Source organism: Scylla paramamosain, chromosome 20 (assembly GCF_035594125.1).
Source record: "Scylla paramamosain isolate STU-SP2022 chromosome 20, ASM3559412v1, whole genome shotgun sequence".
Classification (NCBI taxonomy): Eukaryota; Metazoa; Arthropoda; class Malacostraca; order Decapoda; family Portunidae; genus Scylla; species Scylla paramamosain.
The window spans coordinates 23,216,495-23,233,994 of record NC_087170.1 but is presented as its reverse complement, the minus strand read 5'-3'; the positions used below and the strand labels follow the sequence as shown (position 1 = coordinate 23,233,994).

At 35.9% G+C, this 17,500-nt stretch overlaps 1 protein-coding gene across 12 annotated transcripts in view; it reads left to right on the top strand.

Moving 5' to 3' along the window:
• The window catches only part of LOC135110660 (calmodulin-lysine N-methyltransferase-like), a 77,211-nt gene that overhangs the window by 3,508 nt on the left and 56,203 nt on the right, over window positions 1-17,500 (top strand). For 2 of the 12 annotated variants that reach the window (XR_010273350.1, XR_010273351.1), the window contains exons 2-7: window positions 1,847-1,995; window positions 2,795-2,856; window positions 5,761-5,876; window positions 6,576-6,691; window positions 7,571-7,645; window positions 12,375-12,567. Coding sequence is in view for 3 of the 12 variants with exons in the window: in XM_064023241.1 (XP_063879311.1) it covers window positions 1,847-1,995; window positions 2,795-2,856; window positions 5,761-5,876; window positions 6,576-6,691; window positions 7,571-7,645; window positions 12,375-12,567; window positions 13,262-13,411 (861 nt within the window). In the remaining 9 variants the exon portion in view is untranslated. Of the gene's footprint in view, window positions 1-1,846; window positions 1,996-2,794; window positions 2,857-5,760; window positions 5,877-6,575; window positions 6,692-7,570; window positions 7,646-11,742; window positions 12,568-13,261 lie in introns of those variants that run through there. The other 10 variants (XM_064023238.1, XM_064023235.1, XR_010273349.1 and 7 more) reach the window with 9 other exon arrangements.

The following is a 17,500-nucleotide window of genomic DNA, read 5'->3' as shown; positions in this document are numbered from 1 at the left end:
TTCTGTGCATGTAAAGTGGGTCCACATCTGGCAGTCACTGCACTTTATTCCAGTCTGGCAATGATCTCGGCAGATAGCACAAGGGTAGATTTGTGCTGCTGTGGCCTTGGGCACAGAGGCAAACTGGGTGATCTGTCCATTGTTTACAAGAGGGTCAAGATTCTCCATTTCTTCCTTTTCTTAAAGTAATTTCGCCTTCCACACGAGTCACTACTCTCCTACACTCACTTAAGTCAAGCCTGTCATGTTTTTAAGTATGCAGATCTGTAGATTCCCTGTCAAAAGTAACAACAGGATATCAAAAGGATATGGTGGCAATTAGCCAGTGTAGTACAGTTTATTATTTCAAGCTGCAACCATGGACATAACTGAGCACATGAAAACTTAAACCTGAATATGTGTTTAACAACCTTTGTGAGGCTTGAGATTATGAGTTTCCACTTGAAACAGTGCCTGAAAGAAGTGCACCAGTCTCTGATGACTCACTGATCATGCTTTAACCTCAGCAAACTGTGCACTATCCACAACACCACTTTCTGTGTCTGACCTGTTGAAGCTTATTTCCTAATGAGTTCAGTGCAATTTTCCTTAAGAAAACTACTCCTTTACATCCTTGTTCTTCCTGGGCAAACTGTTATCTTGTTTTGGCATGTTTATGGTGATTTTTGTTTGAGTATAGAATGGCTGGAGTAGCTTTCTGCATTAAGTTTATGGTAAAATTGCAGTTCAACATGAATACATCATGTCTTTTTTTCTTTCCCTATCCCCAACAAGGTTGGGTACCTGTTGGGAAACGGGTTTTAGGATGAGGAAAGCCATTATGAACCTAACCTAACTTTCATTGGCTGAATTAAGGAGATATAAATGAGCATGTCACTTACCATACCAGAAACCAGCGTAGGAACATGTGCACTACATACTAAGCCAGCACAGTATTCAGATAGGAAAATGAGGTAAATTTTTAAAAATCTGTTTGAGTTGTATTATTTGTGCCACATGGAATAACCATTAGAAATCCTCCAAATGATGTGACCTACAACTTAAGCATGATCATAAGTACCTTGGATGTATTGTGTTAAATTGCAATAGAACCATATTTATTAATGTATTCATCCTGGTATGAGATGAACTTCATTATATAATTGAAGAGCAGTTAGCATTGTATGCAAATATGTAATGCTATTTAGATTATACTATAATCAAAGGTAATATAGGTTTTGGAAATAATCTGCAGAAAGTAATATTGTGGTTGAAAAATGAAAATACAATTTTCTGTATGGCTTCTGAGAGGCTAAGTTCACAAGTTTGCAAATACTCTTGTCATGTCAGATTATATTAAATTAAATTGTAAATTGTGATTTTGCCAATTTTGGGGCTCTGTCTCAGAGCAACATAGTCTTACTGTTTAGAATTAATATGAACTACAAATACTAGTTGAGTATGAGGGAAAATCCACTATCTATTGCAAGAGAAATATATTGTTTTCTTGAATCTCTTTTCTATACAGGAGTGTGTTTTGACAGACCACACTGTCTTTTTATATAAACTGATTACCCAAGTGGGGTCACTCTTCATCTTGTTCTGATTTGTAATGGACATGAAATGAAAATAGAGTGGAGATATTAACTGTGTGGCCACATCATCAAGGAGATGATGTTACTCCTGTTTCACATTTTCATGTTGCTCCTGTCCATTTTTCCTTACTGTATTTTAAAGCTATGATTTTACATTTTCTTTTGGTTTCTTCATGCTGCAAGTTAGATATAGATTACAATGATACCAGATATGTGTTTGATGTGCAAGGTTTCTAATTGTTTCTTTATGGTTGTTATGCCTCATCTCTCAGGCACTGCAGCGGTCCAACAACAGGGATGCCTCACCTGACAGTGTTTCCACACGAAAGTTCCAGTCCTTTGGCCTCCTGCTGTTTGAAGAACTGGGACAGGAGTTCTACTCAGTCAGGTGCATCAACTCAGATTTCAAGGTCATTGTGAGGTAAGGAAGTCTTCAGATGACTTCAGTTTGTTTCTCCACCTAACTACAATAGCAATATTGCTGTTGAAATCTAATGATTTTGCATTGTGCTTATGAAAAGTACTCTCCTTTCAACACTGCAGACTTACTGCAGCTATCCAGTAATTATGGCTAATGCTTATAACCTGTAGAGCATAGTTTCGAGAGTATGTATTAATGAAATTTTGTTCCTTTATTGATATTTATTTTGTATATCCCTTGTATTAAGGTTTCCAGAGTACAGTACAGTATTGTTATTTTTTATATATATATATGGCATATACCATATATATATATGGTATATATTCTTTCATTGCTGAATGATTCCTGCTTCATTCTGTAACCTAATGCACATTATTGTAATCTTGCACATGTAATTTATACATATGTACATTTGGAAATATTTTGATGTATTAGTTCATGTATGGATTTTTATGATTTTCTCTTAAGCATGTTAGATTATATACAGGTGATGTTTTTTTTCAGATTTGGTTTAAGATATACTTTGCAGGGTCACTTAAAAGTAATTACCATGTTCATATTGTTTATTATTATTATACTTTTCCCAGTAGTACATATTATGTAATTTACATCTTGAAATATATCACAAAGCCCTTCTTCAGTTATACCTAGTTTCAGTTCAGTTTCAACTTTCTAACTCATATTACTAGATTAACAAATGGGCATATTTTGAAGTCATGGCTTGAACCTAAGCATTTGCCACCTTTCCTCATAATGGATTGCTGCAAGCATGCTAACTCATCCCTGTGCATGTCTCTAGGCTATTGCGACGAGACTTCAGCCCCAGTCAGCTTACGGGCTTCAACAATACGGGCAACGTTTGTAAGTTGGGAATCTTCTTTCGTAACCTGATACTCATTTTCTCCCTTCTCTCCATGTTCAGCTTTGTGATCTTGATTGCTAACATTATAATGCACACTGCATATTGAACTTTGGCTGTCTGAGCCAGTGTGGAATGGGTATATCAGTAAACTGTTTGTTGTAGTATTAAGTAAAGTTCTCCAAATACATATGTATTTGTGCAAGAATTTTTTCACTGTGAGGGCAAATCATGAGGAACTTTTAAAGTTAAAACAAGGTAGTGTACTGAGTATTAATGTAGTGTCATACAAGCATCATGGACATTTGAAAAGAAAAGAAGAAAAAAAGAGATATACTACAGAGATGCATGAAAAGAACTTCTATCTAGATTAGATTTTTTCTTTCATCTTTCAATTTAAAGTGGAAAGCTTTAATTTTGCATTAGAATTTGAGGAAGAAAGTCCTGCAGAGTTGCCTGCAGTTACTGCTCATAAAAGTTGCTGGCAGTTACTGTTCATAAATTTATGAAAACATGGAAAATCCAGATATTTGACAGCATTGTTTGTGAGAATAATTTGAAGTGAAACTCATAATAATGGAGGGTAGTTGAATCTGGAATATTTCCAAATTTTTCTTTTTTAAACTGAATTTGGTGTTTATCAATATAGTGAAAGCCATTATGTACATAAGACCATGGAAATCTTGATTGTCACTTGGAAAGTTTTGCAAAATTCCTGACAGTTAGTGTTATTGTCCAGTTGTCCTGAAGTGTTTATGATTAATTGTGAATTTCAAATTTACAGCATATGTAATATCCTGTTTTCTAAACTTACATCAGATGTAACTGATGGATGCCAGGTCCATGAGGGGATGCTATGTACACTTTTGGGTGGAAGACATCTGTAATATATATGGACATACAAGTATATGTGTCCTAGAGCTCAATATGACAAAATGTTTACTGTACTCTTGCTGATAGCAGTAATAATACAAAATATATGCATCAAGATTAGGGATTTGTAAGTTTTTCAGTTCATCAACCCCATCATCATCATCTTTTTCATTCCTTTCAATGGTAAACTCTAGAGGTCTCTGCGCCATTTCTTTTCTTTCCTTTTCCTACAATTTGAACCATTTCAAAAGAGAATTATCAAGATTTCTTCAGAACTGAATAGGCCAACCTTGTAGCATTTATTTTATTTATTTATTTATTTATTTATTTATTTATTTATCTATTTACTTTTTGAATGGCAATTGAATGGGCTTTTTGTCTCTCGCTCCCTTTTTCCTAGCTCTGGTTGGTCTCCATCACATGCAAAAAAGAGAAAAAGAGAAAAAAGCATACATCCTGGAATGTCACATTACTCAAGGTCAATAGAATTACGGATTAAAGGCTATGGCTTTGTTGGCATGTATTTTCAGCTTTGCATTAACATCTAAGTGAGAGTTCAATTAGAAGCAATTTATAAGACCATAAATAAATTGATTTATTCTTGGAAAGACTCTTATGATAATTAGTTGTGTACTATCCAGCTATTTTAAAAGGGAAGAAAATGTGACAGAAATACTGAGTCTGTCAGTCTGTCCAAATAGCAGTGCACCACTGCAGCCTTACCAGTGTGTGAAAATGAGCATCATGGATTTAAATCAACACCAAATGTGCAAGTTTTTTAATTATATCAAAAGTATCAATCAGATTACTTAAGTAGACTTTTTTTTCTTGTCTTTTTTATGTATATATTTATTAGATGTACATTACCACAAAGTGGCTACAGAAATATAGATGCCATATTTATTTATTTATTTATTTATATTTTTATAGTATTTAATGTTTGCATTACACAGTGTTAATATTTCAAAAGATTCTAAATTCCACCTTTATAGCCAAGTGTCTGTCATTAGGACAAGGAAATACATATTTATGCAATATCAAGTTTGAGAAAAAACAGGGTTATGACAATTTTTTTTTTTGCTTAAGCACAGACATCTTACCTGAAGTTGTGTGCTCTTGGTGTGCAGCCTGCTCCTGTCTAGGGGTGCATCATGGTATTCACAGCCTCACATATCTTGGTCTACTAGTGGTCACTACAGGATATTCATGGATTGAATATGATCTCTTATATCTTCATTTTGCTTGTAAGGAAAAGGTTCTCAAAGTACAACAAACAGTTTTAGAAAATCTAAGTTTTCAGTGTACAATGATTTTTAGATCTTGTTTTTCTCATCTGATTCAGATATTTCTTGTTCTTTGGTTGACACAAAAGCACTGCTGATTGAATGTGTTCCCCTGAAATATGAAAAATTCTCACAGTCTGAAGTTTACACTTTTAGCAACTGATTTTATGCCCAAGGTATTCTTACAACATTTTTATTTAATTTTAGAACAATATATATTTGAAAAAAAAAAAAAAAAAACATAAATGCATAAATTAGCTATGTATCATGCTCTTATAATAGGCTTGAACTTTTTATATCATGTAAAACTCTGAGAGGTAAATTGTTGTCAATAATATTATTACTAAGAACAATTTACCTCTCATGACAGAAGTTTGAAGTTTCGAGTGAAATATATGCACTTGAGTTAGATGTCTGGGATTGTTTCTGTAGATTGGAGGGGTTTTTTGTAGTGTGTGTGTGTGTGTGTGTGTGTGTGTGTGTGTGTGTGTGTGTATATATATATATATATATATATATATATATATATATATATATATATATATATATATATATATATATATATATATATATATATATATATATATATATATATATATATATATATATTATTATTTTTTTTTTTTTTTTTTTTTTTTTCATGTGCATGTTTTAAAGTGCCAAACAGTTAACTGATGTTGTGTACAAAGATATTCTAAATAAAAATTTCATGCATTTCTATGAACAGCATCAATCTCTGCTTTCTCTCAGGTATCTGGCCTTCTGAAGAGATTCTGACATACTACTGCCTTAGCAACCTGAAAATATTCTCTGGAAAGTCTGTGCTGGAGCTGGGTGGTGGCATGACTAGCTTGGCTGGGATGCTGGTGAGTGGCAATTGTGCAGTATTCTTGTAAACTTGATCAAATCACAGTAAGCTTCGGAAACATATCAGAAGTATTTAAAGATTTTATTTCAAGCCATTCTTAGGAGACGATGATTGTTGCATTGTGTTAACCTTATTCTGTAGTGGCAGGGAGGAGGCCTGGCTGCATACTCCACATGCTTGTCTTTGAGGTGGATCTCTGCCTTGTATATGAAAAGATAGCTGATTTTTGTTTATTATTAATATTTTGAATCATCATATATTTCTGAAGTATAAACTGCATTTTTGTATGAGGTGCACCCAAAATTTTCAAGGATAATTTCAATAAGAAGAAAATTTCTAGTTTTATTTCATTTTAATTTTGTCAGCATAATGTTGTATAATTTTACAGTAAGCCTCATAGTCAATACAATAACCTGAAATGTAATTCATGAAGCCCACCATAAAGTAATACATGGTTGTTTCATGCTTTTAAGAAAATCTCCATTATTTATGGCAACCTATAAATCCTACTTTTGCATCACCAATTTCACAGAAAACAGTCTTCAAAAATTTGTTCCCATTTTTCCATAAATAACAAGAATCACAGTTGACTAAACTCCATTTAGGACATTGTGATTATTATGGCCTGATTTGCAAGGTGTTGTGTAAGTACGCTGTCCTGTTATCTGCATTTAATTGAATTTGCTCCTATGTGCAGGTTGCTGCCAGTGGAGTGGTCTCCAAGATGGTGCTGACGGATGGCAATGCACTCTCTGTCTCCAATGTCAAAGTGTCCTTACAGAAGAACAGCCTTCCAGTGGAGACTTGTGCCAGGTGAGTGAGGGTGTGCAGCTGATGATGGGACTTCCTTTCTCATGAAATTCACACTCAATTATGATTGGTGTGCCATTTTTAGTGCCCTTACTAAGGATTTTGTATGTTTTTATTTATTACTCATACTTTGGCACCTTGATTTTTGTCTGCAACAATGACTGGTCATTTTTGTATGTCTCACCCAAAACAAAATTTTCCCATCTTTTTCAGTATTATTACACCTTGAATCCAATAAAACTGGTTTCAAACACTTATTATGTTGTCCCATTCTCACCAGCCTTACTCTACACTGCTCATGATTTTTGTGCTGAGAGCTTTATTCATTACTATGCAATAAAGTGCTCTCTTTTAAAGCATGTCATATTATTAATCTCAGGAAGATCTAATTTTTTTGGAAAATGTCAATAAATAACATGTGCATTTGAATATTTCATCATGGCTATATGCTAATGGGTACTGGATCTCACAGCAAGATGCAGGACTTATCACATGGTGGTCAACTTTGCCCCATACATAGGTACACAGGTACACACTGATCAGACTTTCTTTCCTCAGTTTTTCCTCTGAAATTTTAATACCTTTTCTTGAATGAAATGTTAGGTTCCTTTCAAATATTAATTTAATTCTCTTACTTGCATAACTTTATTTTATTGAGTGCACCTAATTATTATATTTATTTATTTATTTTTTTAATGCTTTTGTGTGTTCTTGCCAAATGTCTTGTCTTACATGAGAGTTAAAGTTACATTTCATGTCACAAAATTGAGAGGAAAAAGTCAGCTTGCCTGTATTCAGAAGGATCCTGAAAAGTCTTGCAAAGAGTCGACGGGTGTTATAGCCTCAAAGAAACAGTAGAGCAGAAGACACATGTATTTCCAGAGTGCTCCGTTGGGGGGTGGCTGAAGAGGTATCTCCACATCAAGGGAAGTTTGATGTGGCCATGTGTGCCGATTGGTAGGTGCTGCACCTCCTAAGCAGCTGCTAGTCTTGTGGCTTATTAACAGCACTGTGCTGGTTGAGTCTGGATACTTACAGTTATTTACTTATACTGCAGTGTGCTAGGAATGACCATTACATTCTTATTACCACTTTTTTTTTCTTTTTTCATATTGCATCTTTGGCACTAACTATTGCTTTTGTGTGTTTGGACACCACATACTTAACTGCAGCCATTGTTTTCAGCCCTTCACCTATGGCACTGCAAGGCCTGCTTTCAGTGATGCTACTGTACTGTGGTACTTTTGTAAAAGCCAGGCCTGTGTTAATTTGGGAAATGACATGTTCTATTATCATGCTACTTGCATTTATTTGTTTATTTATTTGTTCTCTTTCTGCTTTATAGTTACCTCTCTCTCTCTCTCTCTCTCTCTCTCTCTCTCTCTCTCTCTCTCTCTCTCTCTCTCTCTCTCTCTCTCTCTCTCTCTCTCTCTCTCTCTCTCTCTCTCTCTCTCTCTCTCTCTCTCTCTCTCTCTCTCTCTCTCTCTCTCTCTCTCTCTCTCTCTCTCTCAGCATGAGGTAAAGCTCATACTTTTATGTGTGGTTTGTTTCAGTACATTGCATATATTTAAAGTTAGTATGTACGTGTGTGTGTGTGTGTGTGTGTGTGTGTGTGTGTGTGTGTGTGTTGGGGCATTCACCCTGGGCTGAGTTGCCAGTGATCGCCAGCTGTTTTAATTCAGGGGTTGTTCAGTGCTCCCACAGTTCTCTGGAGAAGCACATTCTAAAACCACCTCTTGTGATACATCTTGATGCACTGTACTTAAATGCTACAAAACATTGATCCTAAGTGTTTATATTAATAGTATCCATGGAATCTGGTGATGCACATTTTACAAAACAGTTATAAACTAAATACTCACAGCAAGGCTCTCAGTGTTTTTGCATTTATTTCTAATCTCCTGCTACATATTTTGTATGAAATATTTTCCACTGGTTTCTATAGGGACTAATGTTTTATCAGGCAAATTCCCAAGATAGTTGAGCAAGCATTATTTGTGCTGACAGGATATTGTGACAGCTGAAACTGTGCGGAGATGAAAGGACTGGTTGATATCAGACATGCTGACTTCTCCAAAACACCCAACAAACCTGAGGCAGGAGATATGAATTTGTAGTGCTGCTGTAAAACCTGTCTATACATGTGTTGTGCTTGACTGCATGAACATATCAGGAAAGAAGAACCAAGGTGTGAAAGGATGGTTTGTATTTCCAAAGAAGAAAGTGGCAACTTAAAGAAGACATCAAGAGACACAATGTAAAACAGACAAGCTGGGAAGATGTTGGGAGACACATTGTCAACAATCTTCACTAGTGTCCTGCTAAGATTTGGCATCAAAACATGGTTGTTTCTTTTATATATGCCAGGATTTATATATGGGTATGTTAATTATATAGATTAAATGGATAAAGTAAGGTCATATAGAGAGGGAAAAAACAGTGTTTGTCCCATGGTGATGATACTTCCCCAGACCTGAGATAATGTGCATAGTATTTATCTCATTTTGCCACGTTTCTTGCTCTCTGCATGATGATAGGGGTTGAAAATATTCCTGATATTTTGTTAGTTGGTTTGGTAACACACAAATGACGTGAATTTTTTTTTTTTCCAGTTGACCACCTTTTATGTGTAAAATTCAGTTGGCTGGTGAATCTGGCAGTTTTTTCAGACCATAGTGAATGCCCCAATTGAAGTCCATAAGTATTGAACAATGTGCAAATATTACAAGGTTTGTAGTAATACTGGTGTGTGTTTTAGCTTAAACCCGGTGATGAATAGAACAGATCTGTGTGGATGGGTATTGTGTTCTTGATGTTGCTGTCTGCATGCTCTCTTTGTCTCAGTGTATAGTACAGATTAGGAAGTTGTGTTGTTTGTTATTCATTTGGATATTGCTGGCTTGGTTGATTTATTGTAGTGCTGCAATACTTGTACCTATAACCCATTTTTGTTCATTTTGTGGTGGGATGAATGATTAAGAATACTGGTTAACTCTTGCATTAGAGAGGTGGACAGAATAAGGGTGAGAGAAAAGAGAAAGTCTTGTGCAGCAAGGCCACTGGAGGAAGGGAGGCATGCAGTTAGCAAGATCAAAAGAGCAGTTTGCATAAAAATAGCGGTAGAAGACAGCTAGAGATGCAACATTGCAGTGATGAGAGAAAGGCTGAAGACAGTCAGTTAGAGGAGAGGAGTTGATGAGATGAAAAGGTTTTGATTCCACCCTATCTAGAAGAGCGGTATGAGTGTAACCCCCAGACATGTGAAACATAATCCATATGTGGATGGATAAGGCCCTTGTACAGAGTTAGCAGCTGGAGGAGTGAGAAAAACTGGTGGAGACATCTCAGAACACCAAACTTTATAGAAGCTGTTTTAGTTAGAGATGAGATGTGAAGTTTCCAGTTCAGATTATAAGTAAAGGACAGACCGAGGATGTTCATTGTAGAAGAGGTGGACAGTTGAGTGTCACTGAAGAAGAGGGAATAGTTGTCTGGAAGGTTGTGTCGAGTTGATAGATGGAGGAACTGAGTTTTTGAGGCACTGAACAGTACCAAGTTTGCTCTGCCCCAATCAGAAATTTTAGGAAGATCAGAAGTCAGGTATTCTGTGGCTTCCCTGAGTGAAATGTTTACTTCCTGAAGTGTTGGACTTCTACGAAAAGATGTAGAAAAGTGCAGGGTGGTATCATCAGCGTAGGAGCAGATAGGACAAGAAGTTTGGTTTAGAAGGTCATTGATGAATAATAGGAGAGTGGATGACAGGACAGAACTGTTAATAGATTTAGGAGAAGAACAGTGACAGTACTACAGCAGCAATAGAACGGTCAGAAAGGAAACTTGAGGTGAAGTTACAGAGAAAAGGATAGAAGCTGTTGGAGGATAGTTTGGAAATCAAAGCTTTGTGCCAGACTCTATCAAAAGCTTTTGATATATCCAAGGCAACAGCAAAAGTTTCACCAAAATCTCTAAAAGAGAATGACCAATACTCAGTAAGGAAAGCCAGAAGATCACCAGTAGAGCGGCCTTGACAGAACCCTCCATACTGGTGATCAGATAGAAGGTTGTGAAGTGAAAGATGTTTAAGAATGTTCCTGTTGAGGATAGATTCAAAAACTTTTGATAGGCAGGAAATTAAAGCAATCGGATGGTAGTTTGAGGGATTAGAATGGTCACTCTTTTTAGGAACAGGCTGAATTTAAGCAAACCTCCAGCAAGAAGGAAAGGTTGACAGAGTTGACAGAGTTGAAAGAGTTTGACTAGGCAAGGTGCACGCACAGAGGCACAGTTTTGGAGAACAATAGGAGGGACCTCATCAGGTCCATAAGCCTTCCTTATATATATATATATATATATATATATATATATATATATATATATATATATATATATATATATATATATATATATATATATATATATATATATATATATATATATATATATATATATATATATATATATATATTGAGTGTATAAATGAGCAGGAGGTTTTTCTCTTGTACATATTTCGTTGAAAGTGATACTGAGTTCAGTGTTTATGATTTTCTTCATGATGTTTTCTTTTTCTCAAAGGAGTGTCTTGTTCTCTTTGATGTGAAGCCTAAACCCAGCTGCTCCCAGCCAATCAGAAGCCAAGCTGCCCACGCCCAGACCTGAGGCAGCTGTATAAAAGGAGCCCGCGCCACTGGCTTGTCATTGTAAACACAACCTCCCAGAAGACAACAGCCTCCACTGCCACTGAAGAAGGGTCATGGACATGAAATTGCAATCTGGCAAGGATGATATCCTACAGGAAAATCATCAGTATTCTTACCGAAGAGAACAAGACACTCCTTTGAGAAAAAGAAAAGATCATGAAGAAAATCATAAAGGCTGAACTCAGTATCACTTTCTATGAAATATATATATATATATATATATATATATATATATATATATATATATATATATATATATATATATATATATATATATATATATATATATATATATATATATATATATATTATATTATATATATAAGACAAAAATGCCCAACAATGGGTTTTCTACCCAGTGTTTGGGAGATAAAAGCATTCTGCCAATGACTATGTGTACAAAGAAGTATTTACAATGAAAATAATACATTAACGTATACAAGTATTCAACTGAAAAAAGGAATGTGACATTCTGATGAGGTTATATTACTGTTTTTTTTCCATGATAGTGTGACTTACCTGATTGAATAATTACGTGTTTTGTACTGTTTACTGAACTTGATAAGTCAGATTATATCATACTGCACTAAATTTGCATTGGTTTAAACTGCAGCTTAAAGTAAATTTTAGGTGTCTGTTTAATAATTTTGGATAGGAGTGGTAGATATATGGTGATGCAGAAGAGTTAAAAGTTAAACTACGTGTATTATAAGAAGAATGGTTGTATTGATTTTGATACAAGATTATATTCATTATCTCTTGAGATGCATCATAACTGCATTCAGGACTTAAGTTAACATATATAGTAACTATTGCAGCATTCAACTAAAACAAATTGAAGTTTATATTCCTCAACAGAGAGAAGACCATTGTTGAAGAATTTCTAATAAGGTCTAGTCTTTTATGAGTAGTTTCAGTAGACAAGTGAGAATTTCATGTATGATCTTAGCAGAATTACAAAATAATTACTGCTCCTTATGCCTCTGCAGTCTGTTCTTTGATGATGGACGGGACAGTCTCCTACTCACCCTCCTGGCTGTCCTGCGCCCCGGTGGCACTGCTCTGGTGGTGGCCCCGGCACGCAGTGGCACCTTCCACTGCTTTGCCTCCATGTGCCGGCCTCACTTTAGAGTTGCTATTGTGGAGAAGTATGACCATGTGGTGGACCAGCTTGCACAGAAGGTAAGCTGATTTTATAGCTATGTGATTTAGTTTTGTGTGTTTTATAGTATCTGTGGTAACATATGATGGATATGTGGTGAGGGTGGTTTATCATTAAAATTTAGTGTATTTCCTGTAGTGTATTATATATGCATACCTAATGGTCATGATACAAATTTTTGTGAAAACAGAATAAGAAGTATTTTTTGTACTTGGCATATCTTCGAGGAATACCTTTAATCTATGATAGATTTGCAGTATATTGTTTATGTTCATTTTCGAGATCCAGTCTCATTCAGAAGGCATATTGATGTTCTCTACAGTGTTGGGTCTTGAATTATGTTTGTGCAAGATTAATTTCTGATTAACATTTATATGCTTGTTGTGATGATTTTTTTCCTATAGTTCTCTTGCTGTGAATGAATGCTTACAGAGAGGTGACATGCACATTTTCGTTCTAGGACATTGAGGTGTCTTATCCCAACCAATTATGGAATACTGGTTGTAGTTGATAATTACTACACAAATCCCTGTCTTTCAGGTTTTGGTTACAATCTTCTCATTATGTTTCCCATTTGTCTTCTTGCAAGGCAATTGGCTGTTGCCCTATAACATCCTATGATGGGTACCTCTTTACAGGGCTTCTTGAAAAAGATATTAGATAAACATAGATGTTTATAGATTGTCCATCATAAACATGCTATCTTGATTTCAGTCATTTGCTGGTAATGCATTCCTTCCTTTGCTGGGTGGCCAGGGAGGCTTTAACCATACACACTGTCTTCAGAGTGCACGGGACCCCCACTACAACCACAACCTTCACTTCCCTCTCCTGATGGTGCTGAAGAAGATAGGGACCAATTAGATGCTCCAGAAAGCTATTTGGAAATTTATAGAGGATTCTATAAATAATGTCTCGGTCAGTACTCACTGATGCTAGGATGCTAGTATTTATTTTCTACAGAATATCTTGAACTTTTCAGTTGAATCCTGTATAGCCACTCACATATTATCTCTAAGATAAATGCAGAGATAAATATCAGGGTTACTATCAAAACATATTTCATACTATAATACTGAATACCTAATATCAAAATATAGGTAACTGGGCCTTGTTTTATGTATTCATTATCTGCAGAGAATTGTATCATCTGTATGCTGGCTGTTTTATACAGTTATTGTTTACTATTTATTTGTATCAGTTTGTATGTCTGTGTGGGAGTGAGTGAATGAGTGAGCATGTGTGTGTGTGCAGTAGACATTCATTTCTCTAGTGTGCACCCCTTTCTAATCATTCGTATGAAACTATTTCTTATTGGTGTGAAACTATTTCTTTGTGAAATTTATCATTGCCATATATCTTATTATGCTGCCTTATGATTAGCCATTACCTGCCTGCAGACACATGACAATAGTGTCTGAGGTAGCTACCTCACAAACTGTATCTCATTTCCAGCACAGGGCAGTATACTTTGCAGTGCTTGTCTCTGTGTAACTTTCCTTAAGTTCTTATGTTACTCTAAGACTGACTATGGCAGTGCACTGTCACAAACTATTGAGTAGTGCATTTTGTTCTGGTGGTTATGTTCTGGACAGTTTATTGGGCAATTTACTTGTACTGTCAACAACATTATCTGTGTTGGCATGGTTTGGATGATCTTGAGCATCCACAGTTAATTACTGAGGGCATTTTAGTTGGCAATACAGCCATTACCATTTCTGTCCATCCCAACCTATATCCAAGTGCTCTTAGAAAGTGTTACTTGTAAAAGGACACCAAGGGTCATAGGTGCCCTGTTAAGATGATTAATGGTGTAGAGACAATGGAGGACAGTAGTATGAGTAGTTGTTTGGTTCATGACAGTTTATAATAAGTTTATAATAGAGTTTATAATAAGCAGATGAGTTATTCCTGCTGGTCATGTTAGGCTGATTACACGTGTATTGACTTTTCTCCTTCTGCCGTCCACAGCTCTCAAATAACCATGAATGTCATGACCACAGTTGTGGATGGCAGAACACTGTTCATGACCACCGTAGTCACCACGGTATCCTCTTAAAAAAGGCATGGTGAAATGCTGTGGATGGATGATGTGAAATGTACATTGCATTTTATGGACATGTTCAGACATGTTGATGTTTTGCTGTCCAGATTCAGTGGTGAATCCACTTTGATTTTCTCCTTACCACTGGTGTGTGCACAGTACTGGTCAAGTAATGAAGGAGGACATCAGTCTGGATGTTGAACCTCTTATTAGCATGGTACAAGACAGGCCAGTTCTTTGGGGCAAAAGCCTAGAAGCCCACCAGTTTAACATGAATCACCCCAGTGTGGAGGGAAGTGTGGAATCACATGAATCCAGCCTTTGAGTCCCTGAGTGATAAAGAAAAGAACAAATATGGCAACTTTGTCTTGTGAAAATTTTTTTCTTTTCTTTTTAAATATAGATAATATAGATACAACAAGTGATCCTATTTGTCCATAATGAGAGGATGGAAGTAACTGACAGGTAGGAATGGGACATGGTCCTGTTGTGAATTGGTTGTGCACACAGTGGCATGCTCTGTGGAATGCACAATGCTGTGCCATGTATGGCAGATGGCGAAAAGCGAATACAGTAATTCTTTAACTATTGTGGGTATTACGTTCCAAAATCCTTGCGATAGGTGAAAATCCACAAAGTAGAAACAGTACTGTACTGTATATTATTTTTTATTTTTATGATTTTTATATGTTCATTACTTATATATATTTAAGCTCTTAAAAGCTCTCTGCATACTCTTAAAAACCTTTTCCACACTCTTAAACACTTTTAAACTCAAACTTACTTTTAGACACATCCTTACATATTAAAAAAAATTAAATTTGGTACACTAGCCTGTAAAGATACCACAACTTGATCGATAAGAATGATGATGATTAGATGTACAGTACTGAACAATGCAGGTGATGACAATGTGTAGAAGATTACAGCCGACAACCCAACACATGCAGGTGGCAAAGATTACGACTGACAGCCTGACACATGCAGTTGGCACAAGGCAAGGGTTTATTTATGTTTAGAAAAAACTGATCATACCGCACATTGCCTGTCCATAATTTTACACCATCTATATCCATCCATCCTTTTTCATGAAAATGTACAAAAAAGCACCTGGTGGAAATTTTATTTCAGGTTTAGTTTTGTGCATGAAGATGAAGAAGGCATTTTATTCATTGTGCTAGTACATCACCGTCTCAGTTGTCTGGTGCTCACTGACGTAAACTTCACCACAGATGGATCGGTAGTTTGGGTGTCATATTATACCACCAGTATTAGCTAAAAAACATTAAATTCAAACCAAAATTTGGGGGTTGTCTTATCCGCTGACAGATATGGTAAGTTGAATCAAGGGTATAATGCTTCATCTCTATGAATTACAATAGTGTATTTTTATTTATTAATTTATTAATTTTTAGGCTAAAAATGCTTATTTTATCACAAAAATAATTAAAATAAAAAATATATAAATAGCTATCAGCCGCAGAAACCTGCAATATACTGGGTAGTCCACGATTTAAATTTATATATGTTAGCCAGAAAAGTTTGCGATGTACTGAGGGCGCGATGGTGAACCCACAATAGTTGAGGGATTACTGTACTTGTGAAAATGGCCATAGTACATTTATCCGTAAGCAGCTGCTTACTTAGTCTTAATGTTAGTGTATGTTTGTTGTTGAAGTACTACCACATACGGTTTAGTGAGATTAACTCATAGAAGTTTGCAGAAATCATCATTTTCAGTTGTAGAAGGTTACTGTTATAATTAGTATTGTAATTACTACAACTTATCTAGTGAATGCATTTAGAATTCACTATATTCAAGTGCTGCTTCCTCACTGACCAAGGGAGGAATGTAACTCATAGAACATATTTAATGGTTTGCATGAGGAGATAAAAAAAAAAAAAAATTGAAAGGACATCTGTAAGATAACATGATAGGTTAACAGTAATGATAAGAAAATTTATCTTTTGGCTGAAAAGAATCTCATAGCATGTGGTGCTGAATTGTAGGTTAAAGCCACTTCCATTTTCCAGACCTGAGTCTGTCATGCTAATCAATCTTTCCTATTCTCACTGAGTGAGTGGCTGCTGCACATACATGCATGTGTCTGTGTGTCTGGAATAGAGCCTTTAGTGTTGTGAGATGAACTTTCGGTTGTGGCCTGTATACAAATGTGTGCCAGTCAGAGTTTGGTGATTTTATGTAATATAAGGGAGTCAAAGTGCATCTTATGAAGTGGCCTGATGTTGAGAAACTATGTGCTTTATTGAAAATCTTATAACATGACTAATCTGAAGAATAGCATTGCAGTGGCAGATAGTGAGTATTGGTTCTCATCACAGATGGTGAGTAGAAGTTTTGTAGTTATGTATAATAATTTATTCCTAGTTTAGAATATGACTTAGGCTGTGACAATCAATGAAAATAGAGGTGTAGTCCAGTTTCAGATATACATACAGTCACTGCAAATGAAATCAGACCCCTTGTGTTCAAAAGGCCCATAAAATAGGAGTCAGACAATGTAATGGAAGCTCTGCTTAAGTTAGGTGATTTGTTCTTTGGTGACATCTGGCAACTCAGGGAGCATGTAAGCTACTCTCATGAGCCAGACAACCTCAGTGCTCCACAAATAATGTATGAGGAAGGATGCATGTATGAGCTCCCATTTGCAGTTGCTTTCTCTCTCTCTCTCTCTCTCTCTCTCTCTCTCTCTCTCTCTCTCTCTCTCTCTCTCTCTCTCTCTCTCTCTCTCTCTCTCTCTCTCTCTCTCTCTCTCTCTCTCTCTCTCTCTCTCTCTCTCTCTCTCTCTCTCCATACCTAATTGTTGCAAGATTGCAAAACCATATCACATATCCAGCATGGGCCCCAAGCCACTCACAGCTGTAGAAGAGGGTTGTATTCAAGCCCC